A 27,990-nucleotide genomic window follows, 5' to 3' on the forward strand; every position below is an offset into this window, starting at 1 on the left:
TAAAAGCTATGATCGAGCTGCTTGGATCAGAACTAACTTGGCGTCACGCGCTAAATAACTTTGCTAACAAGGTGCTGCCGCCACTGTAAAAAGATTACGTAAGCGGTAATGGCCGCCGGCTCCTCCTAAATTTGAGAATGGAGCGTTCTCGTGGAGTGAGTGAGATAATACGAAAGAAAAAGATAGAAAGAAGAAAGGAAGCGAGAGAAAATGAGAGAGAGAGAGAGAGAGAGAGAGAGAGAGAGAGGCAGGGGACAATTTAAAGCGGGAGAAAAGGAGAAGAGGGATGGAAGAGTAGCAAGGAGGAGTAAGTCGGGATCGTGGCGGGAGTTAATTTTAATTTCCTAATTTTTCCCACCCCGTGGGCTAAGGTAATTCCGTCCCCAGAAGAGAATAGATGTAATTACTTAACGCCTTCGAACTGGGAGCTCTGCTCTTATTAAAAGAGGATCGCGCCCACGGGGGTTAGAGGGGCGGAAGATACGCCCATATTGGAGTGAAGGAAGAATGGAAGGAAGGAAGTAGAAGGGGTTAGGGGATGAGGATTTACCAGCGAAGTAGGAGAAAGGAGCCAGGTTAGAGTGCCATTACGAAAGTAGTTTGACTTATTATATCTTTTGCTCTTTTCTGTAATCGATCGATGAAAGATCCATTCGTTGATCTAAGATCACTTTGGAAAGCTTTGGATATCAAGGATCTTCGATAATATCTGTCATTCGTCCTAGCTCAACCCGCACTCGTTCCGTAATCAGAGTTCCGAAGCGTGGAATATTTAATAGAGGTGCCACGGGGTCCAGCTTGTGGATGGAATTAGAGGGTAAGTTCAGTGGCATATCGGGTGACTTGGCTAGACTCGGTCGACTTGGTGAGGGAATGAGTCTAGGGGTAGCTCAGTGAAGCGCGCGCGTGTGTGGGCAGGGAGGAGCCATCTTGCGGCCGCTTTCAGGGCAGCCGCCAATTGATTCGTCCCCACCAAGGGTCGAGTGCGAGCAAGGAAGGGGCGTCGATTCAATTCGAGGGCAAAAAAAGCTCCCCGTGGGCGTTGCTGAGTGAGTAATCCGCGAGTCCGGATTGGTAGACGATATCGTGGTATCCGCGATGCCAACAGTGGGACGGCCAATCCACGTTACCTTGGGTGGAAACCCAAACCAGTTTTGGTTAGGCGAACAGAGGGGAGCTCCGTTTACTCGAGTCTCCGGGCAGATAGTGCTGTGCCGTTGGCTCGTGCCGTAGTGGGTCTCAACAACAACTGACAGCTCGACTTACCGAGCAAGGATTCCCTGGAAAATCGGCGAGTTTCGCGTTTGGACCCAATCGACGATTTGTTTTTCTAATTTAGCCTAAACCATCAAAATTCCGGTTTTGATTTCTTTCTTTCCTGAGGACTACCATGAGGGCCATCTAACATGGACGAAAGTGTTGCGTTGACGTTTATTGTTTGGAAAAGACAAAGATAGTGTTAGTGACTCTACCTTGAACCGTCAGGATCCGGTGTTGACAGCAATGCATGAGATTCTCACTGTTTGGTTTTGTTCAGAACCTTTGTCAATCTGTGTTGTCAGTGGAATGACTAAAAGGGATGCTGAAGTGTCAATGGATTCATTGTTCTAATCTTATCATTGTATCTTATCGACCCTTTATTCTTAAATCGACCGAGGTCTAGTCTATGAATCGAGAAAGTACCAAAGCATAGGCTAAAAAGTTTTCTCGGTAAACCCGATCTCTTGTCGCCGGGTTTTTCCTTATCGTGACACCTGACGTATGCCATACACGGCTCGTGCGTGCTACGATACATCTCCACTTTACATAATAAACGTTTTTCTGAGATATGCTTGATAATTAATGAAAACATCATAATACTTATCGATAAGGTCGCATGCTTCAACTCGCACTATCCGACGGACAGAGATATAGCGTCGAGACACGCGGTTGGTTTCTGTCGTTTATTTATTTTTGTATCACGAACATTCGTCGAATATCTGTTCCTGAAAGACTATGCCAAAATACTTTTATATCGTATCGGAGCTTGTGAAAATGATCGTATGAGCTTTGTCGATGCGTGGATCGAGGAATAATCAGAAAATGTGATCGCAAAAACCTCAAAGAGAGAACATAAAAAGAGTATCCAATTCTTGAATCCCTTTGATGAGAAAAGATTGAGACCTCTCCGCAGGAGAGAAGATCAATCATCGAGCTGGTACCAAACATGGTCCTGGAACCAGGAGGCGGTTTATCCTTTCCTTTGCCTCCTGGTAGCGGGTCCACTGCATCCGGCGGCTCGCTTCTGGCACCAGCCAGATTATTTCAAAGAGCGACACCAGTATTCCCGTTTCATCTTACGGGATGGCCACCTCATCATCCGGTTCTTGGGCAGGTCCAAAGCCAAGTTCAACAGACGATGCAGGCGCAGCATCAAGCAGCTGCAGCTGCTGTCAGATTCCTCAGTCATCATCATCCTCATCATCCTCATCCTGCTTTGGGAAATCATCCATTGGTACCGACGATCACCGGTCATCATCCGGCAGCTCATCATCTTCATCACAACACAGATCACGGCGATGAGGACGATGAGAAAAAAGGTACGATTCGTAATATTTGTAGTCTCTTTTAACTAGTATTTTTCTTTCTTTCATAATATTCGTCTTTATCGATAGCTATCGTTCATAATCAACGGATTCCAGCAACATATGTGAGAATCTGGCAGGGTAACATCATAGTTTTCTTCGAGAGAAAAAGAACAAAAAAATCTCCTCTCGAAAGGCGGATCAAAAAGTGGTCTATTGGGAGTGTCGTAACGCGGTCAATCATAAGATCGTTCCTGACGAGCCCTTGGGATCGCTTACAAGCTTAGACCCTATCTGCGACGCCCTTTTTCGACTCCCTATCTAACATAGAAGTCGAGTCAAAATCACGTTCCGTGCCGACGGAAAATCCGTAAGACGATCGAGGGTGGAAATCTGTTTTTTACGTGATCTCATTCATACCCCTAACTCGTGTTTATCCTTCAAAGGGTGCGCCACTTAACCATACAGGATTAAACATTCTGTTCGTCGGCACCGGTCATCTTATGTGCGTTTACTATTTTATTCTTTCTTTCTTTTTTTCTTATTTATTTTTGCTTCTTTTTCTTTTTTCTTTTTATATAATATAATGTCAATTATTCTTGTTTTAATTACTCTTTCGTATTTGAAAGTATTTATTGCAAACGGTATTTAACTCGAGTAGATAGATATGTACGTATATAAATTTTTCTAAGTTAATCGATGGAACGAGAAATTTTCGACGTGTTTCGTTACGATGACATTATCGTCAGTATTTAGAATAATAATATAACAAACGTGTACGGCTGCGTGACTTGGCACTACTTTTGAATTTCCCTACTCGAGTACGTGTTATCGTTCTTTTACATTGAATTTACATCGTAGTTTTTTACTAGAAATATTTCTTCATTTTTCTATGACATATTTAGATAGGTACTTACATGTATGAGAGTAAAAATGAGCTAGCGATAGAAAGACAAACAGACAAACAGACAGAGAGAAAGAGAGAGAGAAAGAGAGAGAGAGAGAGTGAGAATGAGAAAATGAGAGTTTTAAGAAGTGAAAAAAACAATGTAAATATGTATTTTATCAGAAATGACAATTTTTTTAAAATGTAAATACTCAATCGTATATTCTTTAATGTAACGTGTTGCTGTATTGCCACTATGATTTAATCGTTATCATTCTAATTAATGTAACACGCGTAGAGACGTCAGGTAAGTTGAAATCGTTGCCGCTCTTCTGGGATCGAGAGCTTTGCAAAAGTCTCGTTTACATAATTAGTTCAACGGCCATGCTTGCTGTCAGCATCGCGTGCGTGAGTTCTACTCGACCGTTATTCTTGTATCTAAGTTATTTTTTCTTTCCGCTTTCAACTGTATGGTTTTCTTTTCTCGTTTTTCAAAAGTTGTATTCCACTGATCTGAATGTTATCAGTGAAATTCTGAATCTCGTACACGTACTTTATGAATTTTTATTCGAATTTTCGATAAGTTTCAATCAATCGGAACCATTTGAAAAAGAAAAATAGATAGTGTACAAGTTTCATTCGTTTCGCGTTCGAAATAATTAGAAAGACGAGAAAATTAAGCGAATAATTATTTGCCATCAACGAGTGGTTTAGTTAGAACCGATAAAAAAGTTCTTATCTTTTTACCTCATTAAGTAAAACACTTATCTCAATTAAGAGTAATTCGATTGGATAGGTATTCTTGTTGAAGAAACCTTTCGATATTCGTTCGACTTGTACGAGTAAAAAATGCTGCAAATACTGATGATACTGATCGTGAAAGGCCCATTTATTTCGAATTTCCCGCTTTTAACAAAAGAGAAGGGAATGAGAAGGGAACTTTATATCGAACATCCCGTTTAACTTCTCTTGCCCCCTCTTCTGTCTGTTAACCCTACCACAGCGAATCAACTTTTTTTTTTGTTAAGCAACCTAATATACCCTTCTTCGCTCAGTCTTTCTAATCGTAAAATAATGGCTGGATTCTCAACACGGTAATGCCTGAGAAAAAGCTTGTGCCATTTTCGTAGCTTTTTTCTTTCCTTTTTTTTCTATTTTTCTTTCTTTCATATTTCGCAGAAGGCATAACATTTATTAAAGAAAACCAGCGATATCTTCTATTTCAGACGTTCTAACAGAGTGGTGACAAAAAATTAATGGGTTGACATAAAGGAGATTAAACCAATTAGGAGAAGGATTGAAGTTGTGACAAATTTTTGATCAATGTAAAACGTTGTGAAATTTTTACGAATGATGAAAGGTAAAAAGTCAAAAGACGAAGAGATGAAAAAGAAGACAGAGGTATGAACAAGAAAAAGAGAGAAAGAAATAGAGAGAACGAGAAGATAAAGATAAAGAGAGAAAGAGAAAGAGAAAGGGTCATAGTCGTGGAACAAAAGGACAAACAAAACGTACGGGCTCCGAGTAATAACTTAATTTAAACTAAACTACAGTTTAATAATTCTCGGGCTGGCCTGGCCGTAGAAGATGCAGCGGGCAACCAGCAATTTCAGAGCCGCCGTTAACTGCCGGTCGTTAGTCCCTTTTCAAAACTTCTTTCTTTCTTCTACCGTCCGCCTTCTCCCAGCCCTACGTCCTCTCTTTCTATCTTTCTCTTTCTCTCTCTCTCTGCCTGTCTCTCTTTCTTTTCCTTCTTTGGAAATACGTTTGCTCTCTTTTCTTCTTCTTCTTCTTCTTCTTCTTCTTCTTCTCTTCTTCTTCTTCTCTTCTTCTTCTCTTCTTCTCTTCTTCGTATTCCTCTTCCTTCTACCTTCACCCTCATCCACTCTTCTTATTATAACTACTACCATTGCGATCACCAATACCGTCGTCTCTTCTATTCGGTCACGAGCTAATTTTCGAACGTGGTTTGCGTGCCACGCTGTGAATTTCGCCACGGGCCGCTAGAAATACTCACACCACGACCGACAAATTGAATCGTCCCGTAGGTTTATCCTTTAAAAATCTCCATACGAATCAGACTATCGATTATCCAGCCTCGATAACTCGTTTTTCTTTATTCTACATCGAATCTATGATCTATTGGCTAGTTTGTGTTCTTCTTCTTGTAAATAGCCAAATGTGCGTGTATGTCTATGTATAGGTATTTTTTCAACTTTCTTCAAGGATTTTCCCATATCTTTAATGTTTTAAGATATCGTCAAATATTCTAATATAGTATAAAAATGTGTTCCTTCTTTTTCCTCAAATTTGAAGATAGATCTTTCTTTCAATAGACGCATTCTTAATTTTTCAAGAAGCACTAATATCAGTATAATCTACTGTTCATTAAAATGAATAATGATTTTTCGAGGATTAATTTGTCTTAATTTTATTACCTGAAAACATATCGTCTCGATTTTAGAGAATCTTCACTTTGTCATGTTCCACTACGAGCGTCGTTATCTCCTTCGGTCCACGAGAGCGTGAAAAAAGGGATTCTGTATCGTATTTCCCCGAGGATCCAATAATTAGTCTCTGGGGTTTGGTCCCTAGAGAGAACTAAGAGAAAATCGACAGCTTATAAGCAAAAACTATGCCGGTCTTATTATCGCGTCGCACAAGAGCAACGAAGTCGTTCTTATCTCTTGTCCTCGCACGATCTTCTTCGCCTACATTTCTTGTCCTCGACATTTCTTTTTATTTCCCTTTTCTCCTTCTCTCTCTCTCTCTCTCTCTCTCTCTCCCTCTGTTCGACTACTTCGTTTTTTGCTTCCACTTGAAATCGAATCGATCATCATTCGTTATACACGAGAGACTTCATTTTTTCTTTCTATGTTTTTTTTCTTTTTTTCCTTTCGTTCTTTTCGCTTCTCTTCTCGCTCGTCTAAAAACATTCACACAACATAATAATATCTACCGATAGAATGATCGAAAACACTAATAAAAATAGTTACGTCACGAGGAATTTTTTTTTCAAACTATTATATCATATCTTTATTATGATTTATTCGTCTTCGATTCTTTCGTATCTCTTCGTTCTGAGTAGGGGGAAAAACATTAATTAAATAGTTTGAATTACGATAATGGCGCGGGGTTAGTCGGCGAGAAGGAGGCAGAAAGAAAAGGAGGAAGAAGAAGAGAAGAAGAAAAGGAAGAATGAAGCGAGTAAGATACGGCTGACAGACTATAAATACGTCATATTTATATGCTCCGCTAATTGTCTTGGACGATAGGAATCTCCCTTTTATTACTTTTCGAGTTATTTCTCCCGCAAATTCAGCGACTCGTGCCGACTTTCTCTCTCTCTCTCTCTCTCTCTCTCTCTCTCTCTCTCTCTCTCTCTCTTATTTTTTCTGTTTCACCTTCTCTGTTACCGTCAGAATATAATTTCTTCTTGGGCGAAATTATTTCAGAAATTTGTTCGCGACAACGACCAATTAAAATCGGACAAACTTTACGAGGAGATACAAAAGATATATAAACATTAACAAAATAGTATTATCTAATCGTAATAGAAAATATGGTGAAGACCAGTGATGATAGTTGGAATATGAACACCGGATATATTTTCATCCTTTTTACGAATAATTTCAAATTAGATCTTAAGGGTGAAAGCCATACGAAATCATTGGATTATTTTAAGTCTCGTATTCTGAAAATTTCGAATTCAAACATTACATTAACGGGGTTATCAATAAGTAGATATTTAGGTATTCCAAATTGAAAAGATATTCCGTCGATGTTAGCAACGCGAGTAATACACCGGAAACTTTGACGTAAAAGAGAAAAAGAAGAGGAGGAAATGGGAGAAGACGTATTTCTGGAAAAAGTTGTCTTGTCGGAAAAGTAATTACGGTAGAAGCATTTATCATGAATTCCCGTTTGCGGCTGTCTAGCGGTTCGCAACTCGAACGTCTAAGAATCGTTTGTCGTTTATCACGATCATTCTTAAGACGATCGAGAGATCTATCGATAATAATATAAATAATTACAGTTATTATCATTATTATTGTTATTACCATCATCATACTTATTTTAGTGAGAAGAAAAATATTTCAATGACAGCTCGTTAATTATATTTTGGAGGGGTGGGGCCATACGAGTGAAAAAGAAAAGAAGAAAGTAAATACATATTTTCTTTAAATATGTGAAAAAAACAATTACTGGGCCAAAACGGGCGATTTTGCTATTACTCCCGTTAGCATGTCTTTTCCTTTGCAGTTACGATAGTCGGTACGATAAAAGGTGAACTGCATTAAAAATGCATGTACTAACGAGCGTATACTAATGGCTGACAATAACCTGGTAATATCTTACAGTCGAGGATATCTTACGTAGAAAACAATGTAGGAACATACATACCTCGTGATAAGGAATTGAGTATGCAGGATCAATTATTCGAACAAATTAGACATGCTATATCTATAAAGATGTTAGTTATTAAAAAATTTTCCGATATTTTGTAAGATTAAAAGAAGATATAGGAAATGGGACGATGATAAATAAAAATTACTCTACAAACGAATGGTTTTTATATTAGAAAGAAACGGATTTTAAAGCGTTGACATTTGCATTCTAACGAAGAAAAATGGAAATAGAGAGAAAGGATTGTGAATTAAAGTAATAAAACAAAAAACGAATGTTTGTTTAAGAGAAAAAAGACAACAGATATTGTTTAGCGTACATTTTGACACTAAAATTTTCGTAAAATATCAGCACTTAATAACCGTTATTAGAAAATAAAATTAACACAGTCGATAAGTTTATAATCAATTTGATGGTAAATTCGATGAAGATAGAATCAATGAGATAATTAACGTCAAAGTATTTGTTGTTTCTCTATTCGTTTCGATACATCTAAATCAATACAAGTAAAGATATTTATTACGTTTTTCAAAAAGGAACTTGGTGAAATTTAGCCGTGGGCAAAACGCGTGGCTCGTATAAAGATTACGATAATATTTCGATTTAACAAAACCATTTGTAAAAGGTATACCAAAAGATACCGATTATCTTTCTGAAAAGGACACCTGTCGGTTGAACGTTGTCGACGCTTATATTTATTACTTGATCCGTTAGTTTCATAGATCTATTAAAGATAATTAATATTGAGGATGAAGTATCATGGTACATATGGTACACACGAACCAAGTTCAATTTTTAGAAGGATCTATCATCTAGGATAATAATTTTTTTAAATCATAAAAGTTGGTAGCTTTCATTGAAACTCAGGAGCGCATTGAGTTATCAGGATGTAAAAATTGTGTAGTAAAATAAGTCTAATCATCGAGTTTAATGAGTTTAGTTACAATCTATGGAAACAATCTATGGAAAATCATACTTTGTATACTTTGTATATAATAATGTATCTACTTACATAATATGCATATTAGATTCTAGAATTATATAGAATTATATAAAATAATACATCTCTGCTAAATTAATTCAACATACATAGGGTGAATAGTATTATTGTAATTTTCAAAAATAACATACTTTATAAAGTTTGAATTGCATTTTTGAATTACCCAGATATAATAAATATTTCTATTAAAATCTTCATTATTTAACGAAATATGAATTCGTAACAAGTTACACTATTCAACCTGTATTGTTGATTATGTTAGGACAGGCAAGGAGTATTTCTCTAACTTGTCCTAAAGGAGCCCTTTGCACGATTAAGAGAAGCCGCTAAGCAATTACGTCGTCTGTTTCGTGGATTCGTACGTCGCTCTACAAGAACCTTACAAATGATTCCGTTAAATGGACGCGAATCGCTTGTTACTTATCATCGTGTCTTCTTCAACATAGACATGTACACACACACACACATACACACACTTCTATACGTCTATTCACGTAGATACATACGCGCTCGAGCGAGAACTCTACGAATTTCATGCGAAATCGCCGGTGAAATTTCGCCAACGGCTCACTCTGCTTGCCACGCTCGCTGATAATTAAAATTGTTATTTATTGCATCGGCCCTAATCGTCCCGCCGCCTCTTGCGTAACGAGCATTAATTAGCCTCTGTCGGATTACCGCGCTCGCTGTGCGTCGAAGCAGACACTCTTCCGAGCTCTCATAGACATGATATTTCTTTTTTTCTTTCTCTTTTTTCTTTTCTTTTTCTTTTCTTTTTTATTTTTTATTGTTCTACATTTTGCTCCCTTCCTCTCAATTACATGTCTTTCATCTTCCTTCGGAAAATTCCAAAGAATTGATCCACTAAACTAAATTGCCTCAATTGGTTTTTCTTTCTTTTTCTTATCTTATTATTATCCTATTACAAATTATATATTTGCTTCATGATTTATAATTAACTTTTCTTACGTTAACCGTGCCGAGCGTAATTGCATATCAATTAGAAGATTTTTCAAGAAAAGAAAAAAATATTCAATTTACCTAGTTGTATTTTTTCATGTTCATATAAATCGATTCGAGTTTATCTCACTATAGAGACATTTAATTTCTTAGAGCTCAAGGCGAAAAACGAGAAAATTAAAATTCATGTTACATTGCTTCTAGAAACGATCAATCTTGTTGATAATTTTGCTACGTATAGAATGTCGGTCCTTTCTTTTGTTTTCTTCTTTACTTTTCTAAGGAAAAATTTGGATATTTTGATGAAAATTGAAGCATGATGAAATTAAAGATATCTTTCGTCTAAATCGTTTAAGTTCTTTTCTTACAGTGATATGTAATTAACTTAATCGTTGACGCCAGTCGAATCGCTTAAAAAGGTTACCCATAGAAAATTAATTTACGCCACATAATCTATCTGTCTATCTAGAAATATACTTACTCGATGTTCTTATCTCGCTTAGGGTAGCGTATAATTAAAATTATTAAAGCAGGTAGAGAATATCTCGCTTGTTCAACTGTAACTCACCTTTAAGGATAAGAGTCAAGATAGGCCGTGAGTTAAATCCTCTTCAAAAGAATCTATGATCGATTTGATGTCACAAATTAGTTCCAGCTTCGTCGGCATGACCGATAATCCTTTTATAACATTTTCAATATTCACGCAATACAACGTCAAAGTTTACAAAATTTATACGTATTGCTCGATGTTTTTAACAGTTTTATATAAAGGTGAAAATATTCATAATAATGTACATTTCATTGAAATTAATTCAACAGAAATTGTAATAATTCTCATAAGTAGACAGAGGAGGAGAAAGAGAAAAAAGGAAAGAGTTACGTAGGGACATATTTCACAGTATTTTTTCAATGTTACGTTATCATTTAATATTATATTTCGTATTATTCTGATAAAAATTGAATCGAATAGAGATACATTATTTTTCAATAAATACCTTGAGCACGTGAGAATACGTAAAGACGAGTACGAGAATAGAAAGATAATAATCGTAGGCGCGAATAAAGACGAAAGGGAATTCGATTCCAATCGGTCGTTTAAAACAATCGGCCAACTAAGCCTGGAAAAGATCCGTCGGAGATCTCACGCGACGACGGGAGTATAATATCGTAGGGCAAATGACATGCCGCAAGAGTAACAACCCGTGGTTAGTAATTAGGGGTTGTGAGCGAGTAAGCAAGTAAGCGAAAGAAAGAAAGAGAAAGAAAGAGGGAGAGAGAGAGAGAGAAAGAGAGCGAGAGAGACAGAGGGAAAAAGGGGAAAGGGTTGTGCTCGTGAGGGCCGTGTTCACGGCACGCAATTTCTCTTTTTTTATTGGCGGCAAAACGCGATCGAGCACGAGCCGACGGAATTATTCCTTCCTTGATAAATTCGCGCCCAACGAATTGTTAATTAACGATTGATCCAAAAAAATTCGTTCCGTTATTTGATAAACTTCATGAGGAAGTCGTGACGGCCATGTTCGACTTAAGATCATCTTTTAATCTCACATATTAAAATTGTTTCTAACGTACGAAATGCACTCAATAAATATTCTATCGGTAGGCGTGATCCAGCGCATAAAAATTAACATTGTCGGTTCTCTTAACGAGTAACACGTTATTAGCTACAATCGTATCGAATATGTCGAACCCTTTTTATCATGGCAGATGGAAAACGATAATAAAAATAATTCGTACCATTCACTGAAACGCCTTAGCTTTCATGTTCGAATAGCACCTCGATAGAGATCACGATAAATTCAGCTGGCGGGCTTCGGGCTGGCTCGCAAATATCATATTGAAAAGGTGCTTGCTAACTTAACTGACTTTGACATTACTATCATCGCGCATACTTTTGACTGTGTGTATATATATATATATATATATATATATATATATATATATACATATATACACACACACACATAATTATCGTTTATCAACGCGTGTAATGATGATTGATACCATTCGAGAAAGGTATTAAACTTTCGAACGAAGCTGTGCTTCTGCATCGAACTTTTTTTCTGGTTATTATTACTATTGTTGTTATTATTATTAACATTCAAGGTAGGTTGAACAACGTTTCGTGACGAAGAAGTAGCAACGGTGTAGATAATTTAACAATCTCTAACGAACGTGTATCGTTGTGTTTCGTGAAAATTAATTAAAGCGAGAACTTTGTCGGCTTATAGCGTGATGATACTTAATTCGATCGTAACGCCGCGGATGTCGGAGAGGGTGAGAGAGAGAGAGAGAGTGAAAGACAGAGAGAGAGAAAGGGAATATCGTAGCAAAAAAGAAAAAAGAAAAAGAAAAAATTATTAGTGGCCGAGCAAATAATGACGTTTTACGAGCGTCGGAGTAGTCGAATTAGCCGGTCAAAGATTTACAACGTGTTTTCGTCCGTTTCAGCGCATAGCTTTCGGTTGAACGAAATTTCAAAGTGGAAATAAGACTGGTCCTGGGTTACCACGGTAGTTCGTACATTATGCATACGGGTGCATGCTAAGTGGCGAGGATATTAAAATATGATAGATAAAAGAAAACACTGTGTTTTAATTGAGGTTGAGCGGTACAAATTATGCTGTCAGGAATGTCGTTAATTTTTATTCCACCGGGACACGTAAAAAGAGACCGGCTTTTTCGACCGTTAAAAAGGGAAGAACGGAACGCATCGTATTTCTCTTCGCGATATCGACGATTCGATACAGTTTGGAAACGTTTAACAGTCTCATCGACGTTCGATCTTCCGCAAAAATAACAAAAAAAGGAAACAACAAAAAGAAGAAAGAATCGTTCGTAGTTAAAAAACGCTTTGCAAAGGATTAATATTAGCGGCGTTCAATAAACCGGATCCCGAAGGCGATTCATCATGAAAGGCAAATGATCGAGCGTGATCGAGTTCTTCAATCGAGAGGTCGAAATCGATCTTTCCTAGAGCCGATAGAAAGAGAGAAGAAGAGAGAGAAACGAAGAAAACGATCTTCGTGATCAAAGAGGTATTCTATCTCACTCTTTCTTAGAGTCTCGCGTGTGCCTTACGTTGTTCGCGTGTGTTGGCCAGCGAGTAACGACGTCTCAATTTTACGCTCGAAAAATGTAAGAGAGGCATGCCAGGAACGGTCCTCTACTTGGATAGACCCTTTTCGCCATTGCCAGTTTTCTCGACACCCTCCAGCCATCTTTTTCTCTTTCTCCTTTTATTTCGAAGGTTAGACGATGTTGAGAGAGAAAAAGAAAGAGAGGGAGAGAGAGGGAAAGAGAGAGAGAGAGGGAGAGAAAGATCTCGTCTCACTCGTCCCTTAACGTCGACCATACGCAGCCAAGGATTGCACGCGAAGGTATTAATATATAATTAACCAGCCTGCTTGTAGATCGTATCTGAAAACCTCCTTATCGGATGGCAGCCCGTCGATTCCAGGGCTACCCGTATTATGCGAAGACCTTTTACGTTGCCTTCCTTAGCCAGCCCGTTCGACGAGCTGCTGTTGCTATTGCTGCCGCTGTTGTTGCTGCTGCTGTTGATGCTGCTGGGACTGTTACATTGCCGTGGGACTACTACCTTCTCCCCATCCTTCGATTTTCTTTTATTTCTTCAACCTTTTGCATCCGAGAAACATCCAAGGGTTTTTTCAGATCGATCGAGACGCGATACCGCGTTTTATATCTAGTACCTATATATATATATGTGTGTGTGTGTGTGTGTGTGTGTGTATAATATATATGTTGTACATATGTCGTTTAAGAAATTCTTTCAATCTATCGAATGAGTCCTCGGATAGGATTATTAAGTAATTATGATGAGAATCGTTATATTTATTTTGACTTGTTTGTAATAACTTCAATGAAATTTGAGATAGAAAAAAGTAAAAAAGAAAAAAATAACTACGAGTATTTGAAGGTAACCAGTCAGATTTTACCATGAACCAATATCCGACATTATTTCTTGATATCGTTCATTCATTCTTTTTTTCTTGTCTAGTTTTATCTGACGAGGTCATCGTTTTTCATACTATAAGCCTTATTCATGAAACCATTATGTCAATGTATTTACATATATTGTATATTTAATATCGAATACGAACAGGGTTATACGATCGTGATAATGTAATGACGCTGCTGCTGATCTACGTGAAACTGGGTAATAAAATAAGAAAATGAAAAATGGACCGTAACTAACATTTAATGCCGATCGTATAGAAGTTGTCGTGTTTTACGTGCGTTTGTTCGTATACGAATATAATGATTGATAATCGTCCGTCTTATACGTACGGCAAGTGGTATGACAAATAAAGAAAAAAGAAATGTTTACCCGCATCGCGATTCTAAAGACATAATAAGCAATCGAAGGTATTCATTAAGAGGAATTAAAAATATCGTGAGTGATGTTCGTCGTTTGACCAGTCCTTATTGCACCTGTCAGGAATATAGTTTTGTTTTTATTACCAATTCGATCCATCTTACAATTTTAATTACGACCCATTGACATATTTTTTCTTCTTTATTTCTTCTTCCTTTGTTTTATAGCAAATTTTATCTTTATTTAGAAGATCTTTTAATACTCTTGCAAAAAATGTAGGAAAGGTAAAAGAGCAAAAATTTTCAATATACGAAACAACTCTGATAACAATCTCATGAATTTGATAAAAACGAGACTCTATAAGATGTTTACCCACATAACTACATAAAAAAAACGTTTTAAGTAATAGATGATTTCAATTATTGACGGAAATACCCTTAAGAAATTTTCAATTATCCATACGAAGTAATTGAAAATTAGCATCAACTGGCTATGATATACTTAGATTATTTCACGATAAAAAAGTTGATACTATCTCTACGTTAAGAATTGTTAAAGTGTTAAGCGCGTTACACGGTTTTTCTAAAATTTTTACTTTTTTTTCTAAACTCGACTTTTTTAACGTTAGGAAAGATCGAATAAGAGAGAGAAAGAAAAAAAAAGAGAGAGTAGCTATTATTGCGGAAAAGGAGAGGAAGAGAAAGAAAGAGAAAGAGATTAAAATGGAGATAAAAAAGAAGAGAGAAGGATATTTAATTCGGTTCTCGTCAGGGCCGGAGAGACGAGAACGTGTAACCTGGGGCAACGTGAGGTAAGAGAGGTAGAGAGAAAGGAAGAAAGAAAGAAAGAAAGAAAGAAAGAAAGAAAAGAAGAATATAGACGGAGAAAGATAGATAGATAGAGAAAGAGAGAGAGAAAGAGAGAGAGAAAAGGACTCTAAGAGAAGGGCCCCGTAGGATTGCTGAAGGGGTGGTGGAGGGAGTGTAACCGGGCGTCAGGAGGATTGATGGCGTCTAGATGCAAATGCAGTCAGTCTGGCACGCAAGCAACGTATCCACCTACCGACGCCTTATGCCAGTTAACGCCTTACAGCTTAATAATCTTGTTCATTCCTCCCTCCATCTCTTCTCCTCCTCCTTCTCACATTGGCAAGCGAGCACCTTACCACCCTTTCTCCGTTCTATTCCGTGTCTTTTATCACTCTCTCGCGTCGGTTAAATTACTTTATTAACCCCCTTTTCTTGGGTCCTACCTTCTCGCGCATCGTTGGAAAACCGAGCTACTGATGTATGTGTGTATATATGAGAAAGAGAGAGAAAAATAAAGAGGGTGGATCGTATTTCTCTGCAGGAAGATTCTAATACATGGAAAATTGGTCTACCGTTTGTTAAACGTTTCTATAATTAACTTTGTATTAATGATCTTAGAAGATTCATTAATATATATATGATTATTGATATGGAAAAGGAGTGAGGGAGGATTATATAGAAGTCGTTTACAAATTGTTTTCGAGAAGATATTAAATAGATTTACTTGGAAAGAGATATATCATCTTTACTTGTTTTATATCAATGAGTTATGTATATGATACTTATTAAATCATCGGATTCGTTCTTCATCGATTAGATAGATTGATATTTGGATCAATTTCTAAGAAACTTCTCGTAGAACAAAAATTTTAATTTTCTTTATAGATTTTATCTTCGAAAATGGAAAAGTATGAAAATAATTTGAACAAAGAAAAATCTCATGAAAGATCGAATGCATTAACCTTTGCGTGGTATCGTAGCGTGGGATGCATTCTGTGCTAATTCTCTCTCGTATTGCTATATTATCCCTTCTATTGTACTCCCCTTCAACATTGATTCATCGCAGCCCAGCAATATTAATTTCTCGAGTCGATAATAGTGAGCTCTTGCTCTATACCATCAAGTAATATATCTACACCTACCTACGTGTAACGATTCGATGTACCAAATGTTTCTAGCATAAAGTTCGAGCGGTAATCTCTATTTATTGAATATTTATCGTTCCCAAGGTATAAAACGTGTTTTAGAATTTGCTTCGAATACGAGAATTTATTATGGTAGAGACTATTATTTAGTATAATTTCATTAAAAAGTAGAAATGATGATCTTTACGATTTTCCGATAAAAATTCCCGAACAAAAATATTTTATGTGCGTACGTATATATATATATATATATATATATATATATATATATGTCATGAAAGATTGTCTATAGTAACAGGAGGAAGAGCACCTGGAAAGTTCGTGTGCGATATTCCAGGTAGAAAGTGCTGGTCTCAAGGGTGTCAGGATGTCGTTCCTAACGCTAATGACGTCGTTGACTCTCACTTAACAAGAGACTACCCTCTAAATGGGGGGGTTGCGTTCTGGAAGTCGCTCGTCCAGCCTTTGCTCAGCGAGACCATGATTACGAAACTCGAATTCACTTCTGAATTACATTGCTCGTAAATGCCGTTAACGTCTCTGCAAAATCGTCGGTAAATTAGAGAAGCTAGAAATTAGATCGTACCGCACGAATTCCGTCTGTCTCGAGTTAATTAAAAGCATACGGGCGAACGGAGGATGTTGATTTTAATAAAGAAAATATTATCGATTAGTATTTGTTGGTGAAGGAAACAAGTGATTTGGGTTTATCAACTTTCGTATTATTATTCGATGTCGTTACGAACGTGTCAGAAAATATAACGTCCTGTCGGTTGAAAATAAAAAGAAACGTGGAAGGGAAAAAGAGATAGATAGAAAGAGAGAACGAGGAAGGAGAGGCGGAGTTTGAAGTGCGTATGGAAATATTCGGCGTTCTTGACGCGTTGGGCCCGGGCCGCGTTGTAATTACAATTTAATTGCATGTTATACCGGCCAGAAACGTCCGGACAGTCCATCAGGGTTCTTTCATTAAAAGTTGCATTCACAACTCAATTCGGTTTTTGGCCGGCGCGTAATCAGAGAAGGCAGCAACATAGTAGTGCGTGAGAGAGAAAACGCACAATGTGAACGTATAATATAATTTCTCTCAGAAATCATATTACATTGAAATTTTTATTCTTTTTCTTTTTTGTTTCTTTTTTCTTTTCTTTTTTTTCTCTTTGTTCGACTTTATAATTCATTGTCCGCGAGCTACAAACGTAGAGAATTCAAAAATCAACTCCAGAACGTAAAACGAAAAACAAATTGGTATTCAATTTGCTTTCGCAAAGAAATTAGATCTCGTCGGCTGTAATTATAAAACAGGATTACAGGAATACGGTTCTGTCTCGTGAAAATTTGACGTATCATTATGATTATCTCTTCGTTGCATTAATTTTCGTTTCTTATTCTGAAGCTCCCTCGACCCTCTTAGCTATCGTTTTATGTCTTACGTTAGCCGAGCGTGATGTCGTAAAACCAGCGTAAAACCATAAAAATATACTCGAGTTTCTCGTATTACGTACGAAGAACCGTACAAACGATTAAAGGGCACCTTGCCATTTCCGATACGTCCCTTTCCCTTTTTGCGCGTGCGCTCGCGCACACACAAGCCGCGGACCGGTTGTTCCTGTCAAAAGGACGTCAAGATAGCACGTAAAAGGCGAAAGCGTTCGTCGATATGCCGCTCGGCTATAATTTCAATTTAATTGCACGTTATTTCGGATATGCGTAAGTGTATCCGCACGCGTACCTATCATTCTCATACATGTTGCGTATATGAGTATATACATAAGTGTACGCACATCTCTCTCAGTGTGTATCAATATAACACATATATAAATGCGTAAAGACGAGGAGGCTCATTAAACGCCTTAAGCGAGCACGCCATTCCGCAGTTTGCCTGAAACCTGCCACAACTAGTACAACCACCATCACCACCAAAGTTTCGCTGTCTTCAAAGACGACGTATCTGGGATGTGAATCGAACCATGTTATGAACTTCATCCTTACTTCTCAACTTGCTTGTCTTCTTTCCAATGTCTTATTCATCTTATTGCATATTCATGGAGCTATAAGATAATTAGGAAGAACGATTTAATTGTATGGTTGAATGAGAGTTGATATTTTCTAAGTTTTTTTTTTTTGAAGTTTTAATGAAAAAGGGTTGGAGATAGTTATTGTGATTTCATCATTTTGGTTAAATTAAATTCATTTACTTTTTTCTCTTTAATAATTTAGTCGAGAACTTCGTTATAACTTAGGTTTTCAAAAATTTTGGGGAAAAAAGATTGAAATAGAAAACTTCATGAAGAAAATGAATTTATGATTGCACCTTGTAGGTGGATACTCGCCCGTTGCATGCCAGAACAAAATAAGGCGAGTAGTTAATACGCGACGACGTGCCGCGTTTTTCGCGTGGTATAATCGTATGATGATACGTTACAACTGCGTTGGCTCCCTTAACGACACACGCGACCCTGCGCGAATATCGTTCTGTCCTTCCTTTTATTACTCGACATCTTCGTTTGGATGAACGAAGTAAGAGAAAATATATTTCAGTACGAGAATTCGTCGAAATCTTTTTGACGATCGTACTCGGAAACATTCTGACATAATCTCTTTCGTACATTTTTGTAGGTACTAATTCACATTCGCAAGATATTTTAATTTTTATATTCATATTATTATCATGTTACTCTTCTTCATTTAAATTTAACGTGTATGATCTCTTATATATCAACGTGTTTTATTCAATATTTTTTGTATCACGTTAATCCTTTATAAATTCGTACAATCTTTAAGAAACACATTCATACATTTATTTTTGGAATTCTATTTCATTTTTTTCATCAGCAAATTCGTTATATAAATCAATAATCAGTTCATGTTCGAAGATTAATGTTATCTCTAAATATAAATTACATTCGATATAGTGAAGTTATGCTAGTATATATAAATTTCATATTGTATCTATCGTTCTTTTTTCTTTTTTAGACACGAAAAAGTGAAGTTGTAAAAGGTTAATAGTATATTCATTCAGAACACAGAAAATTGGTAGGATACATCGCCAACGAGATTTCGAGATTATTAACGCTATTGAAGGAATCTTTCGATTTAACGTGAAGAGAATTCGAAGGAACGCGTGCGTACACCGGATTTACGAAGACGAGTCTTTACTGAGTGGGATAATCCTTCAAGCTGCCACTGTGCACGAGATCCGGTCGAGTACTTATTATGAATTACGGATTATCAATAACGAAGAGGTTCGATCGATATCCATTCTGGTCTCGGTTACCTCGGTTCGAGCAAAGCGCCTCGGGATAAATCGTATCTAATTACGTTGATTAATGAGCGACTCGATGATTTTTTTCTTCCTTTCGGCGATGTTCAGTATACGTTCACTTTACCTACAGGATTTTACGTAGATGTTAGATCTTAATTGGCCGATGTATGCGTCTACGTTCTAAAGCTATTCATTAAATTCGAATATTATATACAAATAAGAAATCGTTCTTTCAAAATAGACGTTGACCTCTCTTTTGAAACGTTTTAAACCATTGATATATGTTTTGTCATAAATTTAATAAAGTTCATGAGCAAATATTTTTTCATGGTAAAAATTTGAAATTTCTCATTTTAATTATTGAATCTTAAGTAATTCGTCATATTTTTTATCTATTAATAAATTTAAGATTATATTTTTGGATGGATAATATCAGTGAATAAATTAGCATTGATCGTTCTTGAACAAACGAAAAATATGTTAAAGGTCAACAAATATAAGTTTTAGATTGAGATTTCAAATAGTATTAGATCTCTGATAGTTGATGGGAAGGGAGATGTTGACGAATAGTATCCTCTACCAATAATTAAACGATCTTTTGAAAGGAAAGGACGAGAAGAATGAGGATCAGTCGAAGAGTCAATAAATCACAGTTGCTCGCGGTCACGAAACGAAACTTGGCCGAAACGCGAGAACTTTGGCAATTTCTTCGACGAACTTGCCCGTTCGTCGGTTTAACGAGCGAATTTATTCTCTATCTCTCTTTCTCTCTCTCTCTCTCTCTCTCTCTCTCTCTCTCTCTCTCTTTTCTACAATACGGCTTCGGCGTGTTCACGGAAATGGCGGCCAGCTATATGAAAAGGAGAGGAATTTCGGGAGAGTATGAGAGATACTCCGAAACGAATGACATCGTAAAACTGTGGATTGTAAAGCTACGGAGAATGAAACGCTGGCGAAGGTTTGCCTCGTTCCTTTTAATTCGATGAACCAAAATTGAATCCTCTCCTCGTGAAATCATCGGGCCCTCGTGTCACCACGTTCCTTATTACCTTTCGCCAATAACTTTCTGCTTTTTTAAGCGAACAAGATATCTCGTGACGCGTTATTAATTTCGTTGGGCTATTTGTTCAAGTCATATCTTTAATAATAATACTTCGGAGTAGATTATTATTCTCTGGTAACATCTACAACTTAAATTTCGGATGATATTAATGAATGGATTAATTAACGAATTACGTTTCTCTCAGGATAAATTAATTTAGACATCGAAGAGGATGTAATTTGTACACGTTAACCGGTTCGATTATTTATCCTATAGCTACTAGGAAAGAATATTAGGGAACATGAAAAAAGGGGAAAAAATAATTTGTTCGTTAAAATTCGATATCCTTGCGGTTGTACTCGAAAATAACTACAAAATTAGTCGATTCATTATACTCGTATGTATACACTCCGATCCATCATTCGCCGGCTGTATTACCCATCGCCGAGCGACTTCCTCTCCGTTTTCTCGAATAAAAGCAAAAAGAGAAGAAATAATTTGCGAGGAGTAGAACGTCGACTGGTAACTCTCATGGAAAATGGCCGAACGGGAAGACGACCATTACCTGAAGATTGTTTAACTCGTTATCTCATAAATTATTTAACGCCAGCGATGCAGCCGACAATGTTTATCGGCTTTCTCGTAATTACCCTCGATGATAATAATAGAGGGTGCTATGGAATGCGAGTAATAAAGAATAGATAAACGAGTGTCGCGCTTTTATTAACGGAAAGATTCATAAATTTACTTTTAAATCGTTTCGCTTTACTAGTTCGAAGCTTTTCACGTACTCTTCTGTCTCGATTAACATAATTACTGAGCTATCATAAACTTTCGTAAATCATTGTTGCGAACAAAAAAAAAAGTAACTTTGGAGGACATCATTGGAATACATAATTAGAAACATTTTACCCGTACGGCATGAGGCGCATAGCCTGAGAATTTAAAAACTTAGGAGTAAGTACCTAGATGTCGATATTTACGTCAAACTCGACTGAGTTTTTTCGTAGCAGAATTTTCGTAAAGAAATAGAGGAACTAGGTTCGCAGCAGCCGAGAATGCCAAAAATTTATTGTTCGTGGGTATATTCGGCATAACACGCAATAAAGACGAACGATAATACCACGAGCTTCGTTTCGTAATGGTCTATTTTCGTGATCGAGCCTGGAGTTTAGAAGAGAAAGGATCTTTCGTCGTCTCCTTCTTTGCCGTTTCATCTTTATTTTTATATATGTATGTCTAGGTATATATACGTGCGTGCACGAGCACACTCATACACGCAAAATGTACATATACGTAATATATACGGATGTCTATATATCGATTAAGATAAGGATTCTCTCTCGGGCGAGTATCGCCAAGTCAATCATAATTTCCGATCTTTTATTCAATTCTGTGTGTTCCCTGGTATATTAGCATACATATGTTTCTATGTATGTATGTGTATATATATAATATATATATGAGCACTGGTAAAAGAGATTCACCGTACGACAAGGAGGAAAGAGGACGAAACGATTACTGGGACTGGCAGATCCCTGAGGAAGATACGGACCTACCGTATGCTGGAGCATTCTCGTAAAATCACTGAAATTCCATGTTTATTCAATATGTCGAGATTTCAGATTCGTATTTCGCTTTATCTGCACGAATAGAGAAAAAGAGAGAAAGAGAGGAAGTTAAATGTTAGGTGGTTTGGAAGGGTGGTGTAGAAGAGAGGGTAGATCGGTATGATGGTTGCTCCATGTTCGTCGACTATTTTCCTACAGATAAGCCTCGATTCTCGATTCGAACGTCTTCCACGTTTATAGAAGGCAGACATAGCACGAGTTGAGTCGGACATGCGACTCACGAAACGTCTTTCGTAGACGAAACCTTTTCGAAGCACCGTAAGCATCTACGAGAAAATACCCTCTCGAGGTCAGCGTTCTCATAAATTCGTTTCGGATAAAAATTGATTCGATTATACAATTTCTGCTATCTCTATTAGTATTAGACGTATCGTATTTCGTACTTATATACACGAATTAGCGAGGACGATGACAGCAATCGTCCAAAATGTTATTTTGAATATTGCATGCTAATCTTTCATATATATTTGCATATATCTATTTATAAAAAGCGAAGGGTAAACGAAATTGATATGAATTAATTTATGATGTTTTCAAATCGTAATCGAAACAAGTTTTTTCTTTCCTTTTTTTCTTTTTGTTTTTTGAGTTTTCAATAGCAATAATTGCCCAGTTTATAAACAGAAGAGATTAAAAGAGATTTCTCTTGGTTAATTTTATATTAGGTCATTTAATCAATCGATTTTTGTGTGTTAAAACAATAACGTTCAAGGTGACAATTTTTTTTTCCTCGTTTCAGGCTGCGATGGCGAATCCGACGAAGGTGGTAGCAAAAGACGAAGGAGCAGGACTAACTTTAATAGCTGGCAACTGGAGGAATTGGAACGAGCCTTCTTGTCGAGTCATTATCCCGATGTATTTATGCGGGAAGCTTTGGCAGTCAGACTTGAACTGAAAGAAAGCCGCGTCGCTGTGAGTACCCTATTCCTTCCTCCTTTTTCTTTTTTCTTTTTTCCTCCTTCTTCCCACTCTCCTTCTTTTTGTTCCTTTTAAAGATTATTAGCCTGATCAGAATACCAAGACAACTTTTTCTCTGGAGATGATCCTCTTACCACCGGTAGTACCGACGATAAAATATATTCTTCTGCAGGTGTCGTGCCTGGATACAAAGTCTTTAAGCTCGTATCAACGTTAAAGCTTGATATATAGTTTGTAAAGTAACCTACTAGCGTGCTACTTTGTGGACGGTCTTAAAATATAGATAATACCCGAGTGCCGAAATTCCTTCCTCGTGAGATGATCCATTTTATAACTTTCTTTATTGTTCAAGATAATTGTCGAACAGGGGACGACAAATTATCATTTCGTTCATTTTACGAGGATCAAAAGGAAATAGATGTTTTTTTTTAAAATTGCAAGTGTAACAATGTTTTAAGAAATTGTTAAAAAAAAAAAGAACAAAACGAATGCTTTTCAAATAAAAAAGGATCGTTGACGTTTTAGATACGTATGTATAAGGGAAGTTATGATGTAAAGAAAATGTAACTTTATTCGGCCATTTTCATAATGCGAAGGGAGACGGAGAAAGAAAGAGAGCAGCGTCGATTCGACGACGCTTTACATTGGCGTATTTTTCGTTTATAGACACTACACTTCGAGATCGGTCGTTGTGATATGCACGAATTTAAAGTCACTTCGGAATCGTGTTTCGAGGGTTGATGCTCGACAGACGTCGGGGGTGGCTCCGCGTTACCGACCTTTGCCCCTTGGCCTGACTATCTCTCTTTCTCTCTTTTTCTCATGGGGGTAGTTAGTCCATCTGCTACATTTTGAATACGGTTACCTCTGAAGAAAAGCACCCGAATCCCGGTCAAATATGTTCGAGGGTGCTAAACCGAAAGAGATCTATCTCGTATAACGTACCCTCGTCCCTCTTCAAATCGATCGTCTCTATTTAAATAATGACCGGGCCCGGGATGTTTAAGGTAGCCTATCGACAAAAGGGAGCTCGTAACTTTCGATTCTTCAACGTCATTTTTATCTTTCTATCATAAGTTTGTTTCTCTTCCGCATTTCTGAATATTTTTTTATTATTATCTTTTATCATTAATTTATTTTTACAAACGAGAGAGAAAGAAAGAGAAAGATTCTGAAATAAAGTTATATCGATTAATAGTATTGTAAAATATATAATTTATATTATTGTGTATAAGAATTAAACCATCTTATTTTCTTTCCTTATCGTTTTGCATGTATTTTTATTGCTACTTGATTGCTATTTTTTTTTATACGAATTAATCTAAAACGAAAAACCCATACTTGTGAACTAAATCATGAAATATGTAATTTATATTCACTGTAAAGTTTTATACCTTAAAAAGAAATTTTTTGAAGGAAATTTTATATCATTATAAAAATCATATAAAAAGTTATTAAATATCGAACATTCCATTTTCTCTATCAAAGAGACTTATCGATCTCTCCATCAGAGAAGAGAACCAACTTAGGGTGGACCCTTAATTTCACGGCTGATCTGCCAAAGGGCTACCCTCGAACTAAGAGGGCCCTCTTCGACAAGGATATTTAAATTTACGCGCTTAGACACGCTTCGAGCAGTTTCCGTTCGACTTCTACCGAAAATATCGACAGGAATACGTTTTTTGATGGACAGAAGCATATTCAAAACGAGTACGTTGAGTACGTTGAGTACATAAGTTGAACGTAATAGAATCATGATAAGATTACATTAGTTGAAAGATATTCTTATTATTAATAAAATTTAAAGTAAAATGAGATTTATACAAGATTAAAGTCGATTAGAAAAAAAGAAAAATTGTTAGGTTTTGAGTCAATAACAAAAAATTATACTCTTCTTTCTAAGAGTATCAGATATAAATCTGAGACCATGTGAGAGAGAAAGACAAGGAAAAAGATCGTGGATGATAACCTAAACTGGTGACACGGTGTCACACAGCCGGTGCGTCTCTCTTCGAGAAAGGGACATCACCGCGATGGGAAACGGTTCTTTTAGATTAGATAGACTCGATCCCCGCAATAGATAACCTCACGAAATACGGGTGCTTTTGGACGAGCGTTTAAAAAATATTGTCACGTAGAGAGATAAGCGGATGACATCGTCGAATCGACAAAACTGGGAGCTCTTCACGAAGGATACGTGAAAAGATTCGTTTACGGTACAACGAATTTGAAACGATTCATTTTCCTTTTTTCCTTCCTTTTTATCATGCAACATATATAAAATTCACATTACAGTAATTTATTTCGAAACATTACATATAACTTACCCTTAATCATTTTTATATTTAAAAACGAAGACTTTTGTTCTTTCCTTTTTTCATTTCCTTCTTTATTTTTTTTTCAATAATCTTACGATTAGAAGGGAAGACACGAAGTTATCGTTCAAAGATAGCTATAAACGCCACGTAGGGGAACACGAAAGAGGATGCCACTGGTATTTTCCTGACGTGTGATTGGTCGTAGAACAGTTTGTTAGACGTTATCGTTAAGCGATAGTTTCTGACATGTAACGGTAATAACCTTACGCTAACGCTTTCCCACGCATCACTCTTAACAAGCCACAGCTGCACCCATACCGATTTCTCCTAATGCTCTTCTTCGTTCCTTCGTGTGCACGGAAGTGCCGATAATTATCGGTCGTCCGTGCATACCCACGCGAAATGTAAAATGAATTTACATAATCCATACTCTTGTTGGATCGATCGATCGATCGTTCGTATTGATTAATTGTTAATTACGTATCGTTAGTAACCGAACTTCCTTAGCTAATAAATTAATTTCTCATATATATATATATATATATATATATATATATTTATACAAATATTAATAAACGTATAAGAGCTATAAGATATTGTAAATTGTTTTAATATTAATTTTAGCTAATGGTGCTATTAATTATGTTTGAACAGAAAACGAATTTTCCTGTTTGATTTCCTTTAGAAGAAAATAAAGGAAAGAGAGAAAGAAAAAGACATCAGGAAATTTATGGGGACGTTTTAACTGGTGTTCCTGAAATTCCAGCGTTGTTGAGCAAATTGTAGGAGAGAACGCACGATTAGAGATGATGGTCGGGAGAAGTCATAAAGGCGTACGACGTGATGAAGGTGTTTCAGCGGTCGAAGAGGGCTATTGATCTTTGGTTGCGTGTGAGAGCAGCGCCACGTATTGGCCAACCCTCGCAACTAATGTCTTCATCCCTCTCCTCCGACCGCCTACGCGAGCCCTGTTCGTTTCCTCTTCCTCTCTTCTCTATTGTTCTCCTCTCTTTCTCTCTATCTCGTTCTCTTTCCCTCTCTCCTCTTTCTCTCTCTCTCCCTTTCTTGCACACGTTGACTCCGCACGCCATCCCTAAATCGTGCTTCACGCTACGCGAGTATTCACGCGAATACGACCAAAGGGTTAGTGTTCTTGATGTATCAGGACACCCTCGGGGGTCGTTGGTCCTTCGTCCAACAGCAAGAGACAGACATTGCTTCTTCTCCTGTAATTTTGAATCTGAACATCTTTATTGAGACTAAAGAAAAAAAAAAGGTGGGGAAAGGGAAATCTGATATCGTTCAAAGTATGCAAATTTGCAAACTCGTAGAAAAAAATTAGAAGATTCGTCGTTGATTGCGAGCTCTTCTTGTTCTCTGTTTCAGGTATGGTTTCAAAATCGAAGAGCAAAGTGGAGGAAAAAGGAACATACGAAGAAAGGACCTGGTAGGCCGGCACACAATGCTCATCCTCAGAGTTGCAGCGGTGAACCGATACCACCCGAGGAATTGAGGAGGAAAGAACGTGAAAGGCGGCAAAAGAAATTGTTGAAAGCTCTTGAGCGACAACAACGAAAACTCGCCGCTAAGGTAAGCAAGAATAATTTAATTGAAGTTGTTAGATATTTTCTAATGATTTCTGAAAGAATCTCAAAATCACTTCGAAAACTTGTTTCAATTGTTCCAGGGTATAACAGTGGACTTGTCGACTTTAAGAGCCGAGTGGGAGTCTCGAACAGCTGCGGCGTCAGGTAGCAATTCTCTAAGCGGCCATCTTGGAAATTCCTTTGGGCATTTAGGTAGTAACAACGAAAGTAGCAGCGTCTCCGGTTCTGGTAACGACGCTAACGAAGAGATCGACGTTGTTGGGGGTTTGGATTCCTGTAGCGAAAGTGGAAGTGAGAGAGTCGATTCAGCAGCCGACGGTTCCATTGATGGAGAATCTTATCCAAGATTGGTTAATGGCAGTAACGATCAGACAGATCAGAGACAGAGCTCGAATCACGCGAGTACCAATACACAAAATCCGAACTCGTCTTTGAGTCTGGATCATTTGAATCATCAACAAGGTATTCATCATTGGGGTTTGAGTCTTCTCGAGCGAAGACGGGAATTAGTGAATATATCTGCGGTCCGACAGGCAGCGAATAATAGTAACAACAACAATAACAACAATAACAATAACAATGTTACTCGACTGATTAGGCAACAAAGTAACGAAGAGGACGTTCAGAGTAGCAGCATAGACTTGTCCGTGAAGGGTCGCGAGGAGAGAAAAAGGCTGAATCCATTTTCTATCGACAGTCTACTCGGTAACAATAACAGGACAAGTACACCTGTAATTAATCAGAACGAGCATCGAGCTTCCACGCCTACGTTGTCAAATGGAAGGGAGTCAAGTACTCCGACGTCACCTATTTCGGTGCCCACTTCGCCGTCCACGACGTAGTGACGTTTCGATAGTTTAGTCCGATTTTCTGTATGTTCATTTTTGACGAAGTCGAATGAAGAAAGACGTTGACGTGTCGGTTTCGGACTTTTGATATTCTTTCAATTCAAATATCGTGATCGTCCGAGTAATTAAACACGTTTATCAGAAATTACAAATGAATACAGGACTTATCGGTAACTTCGATAACTTTTCGCGACCGAAGTAAATCTTCCAAACTTCCAAAGACTGGGGCTATCGAGAAAGAATAATAATAA

The 27,990-nt window shown here is 37.3% G+C and overlaps 1 protein-coding gene across 1 annotated transcript; it reads left to right on the plus strand.

Annotated features, from left to right (window-relative positions):
* Positions 1 to 1,071: 1,071 nt before the first annotated feature.
* On the plus strand, positions 1,072 to 27,990 carry LOC122628539 (homeobox protein 2-like). Its single transcript, XM_043810940.1, has 4 exons — positions 1,072 to 2,579; positions 22,788 to 22,960; positions 26,671 to 26,874; positions 26,972 to 27,990. The coding sequence occupies exons 1-4, from the start codon at positions 2,207 to 2,209 to the stop codon at positions 27,731 to 27,733; spliced, it is 1,512 nt and encodes a 503-aa protein (XP_043666875.1). The 5' UTR covers positions 1,072 to 2,206; the 3' UTR covers positions 27,734 to 27,990.

This window comes from Vespula pensylvanica, chromosome 4 (assembly GCF_014466175.1).
Source record: "Vespula pensylvanica isolate Volc-1 chromosome 4, ASM1446617v1, whole genome shotgun sequence".
Classification (NCBI taxonomy): domain Eukaryota; kingdom Metazoa; phylum Arthropoda; class Insecta; order Hymenoptera; family Vespidae; genus Vespula; species Vespula pensylvanica.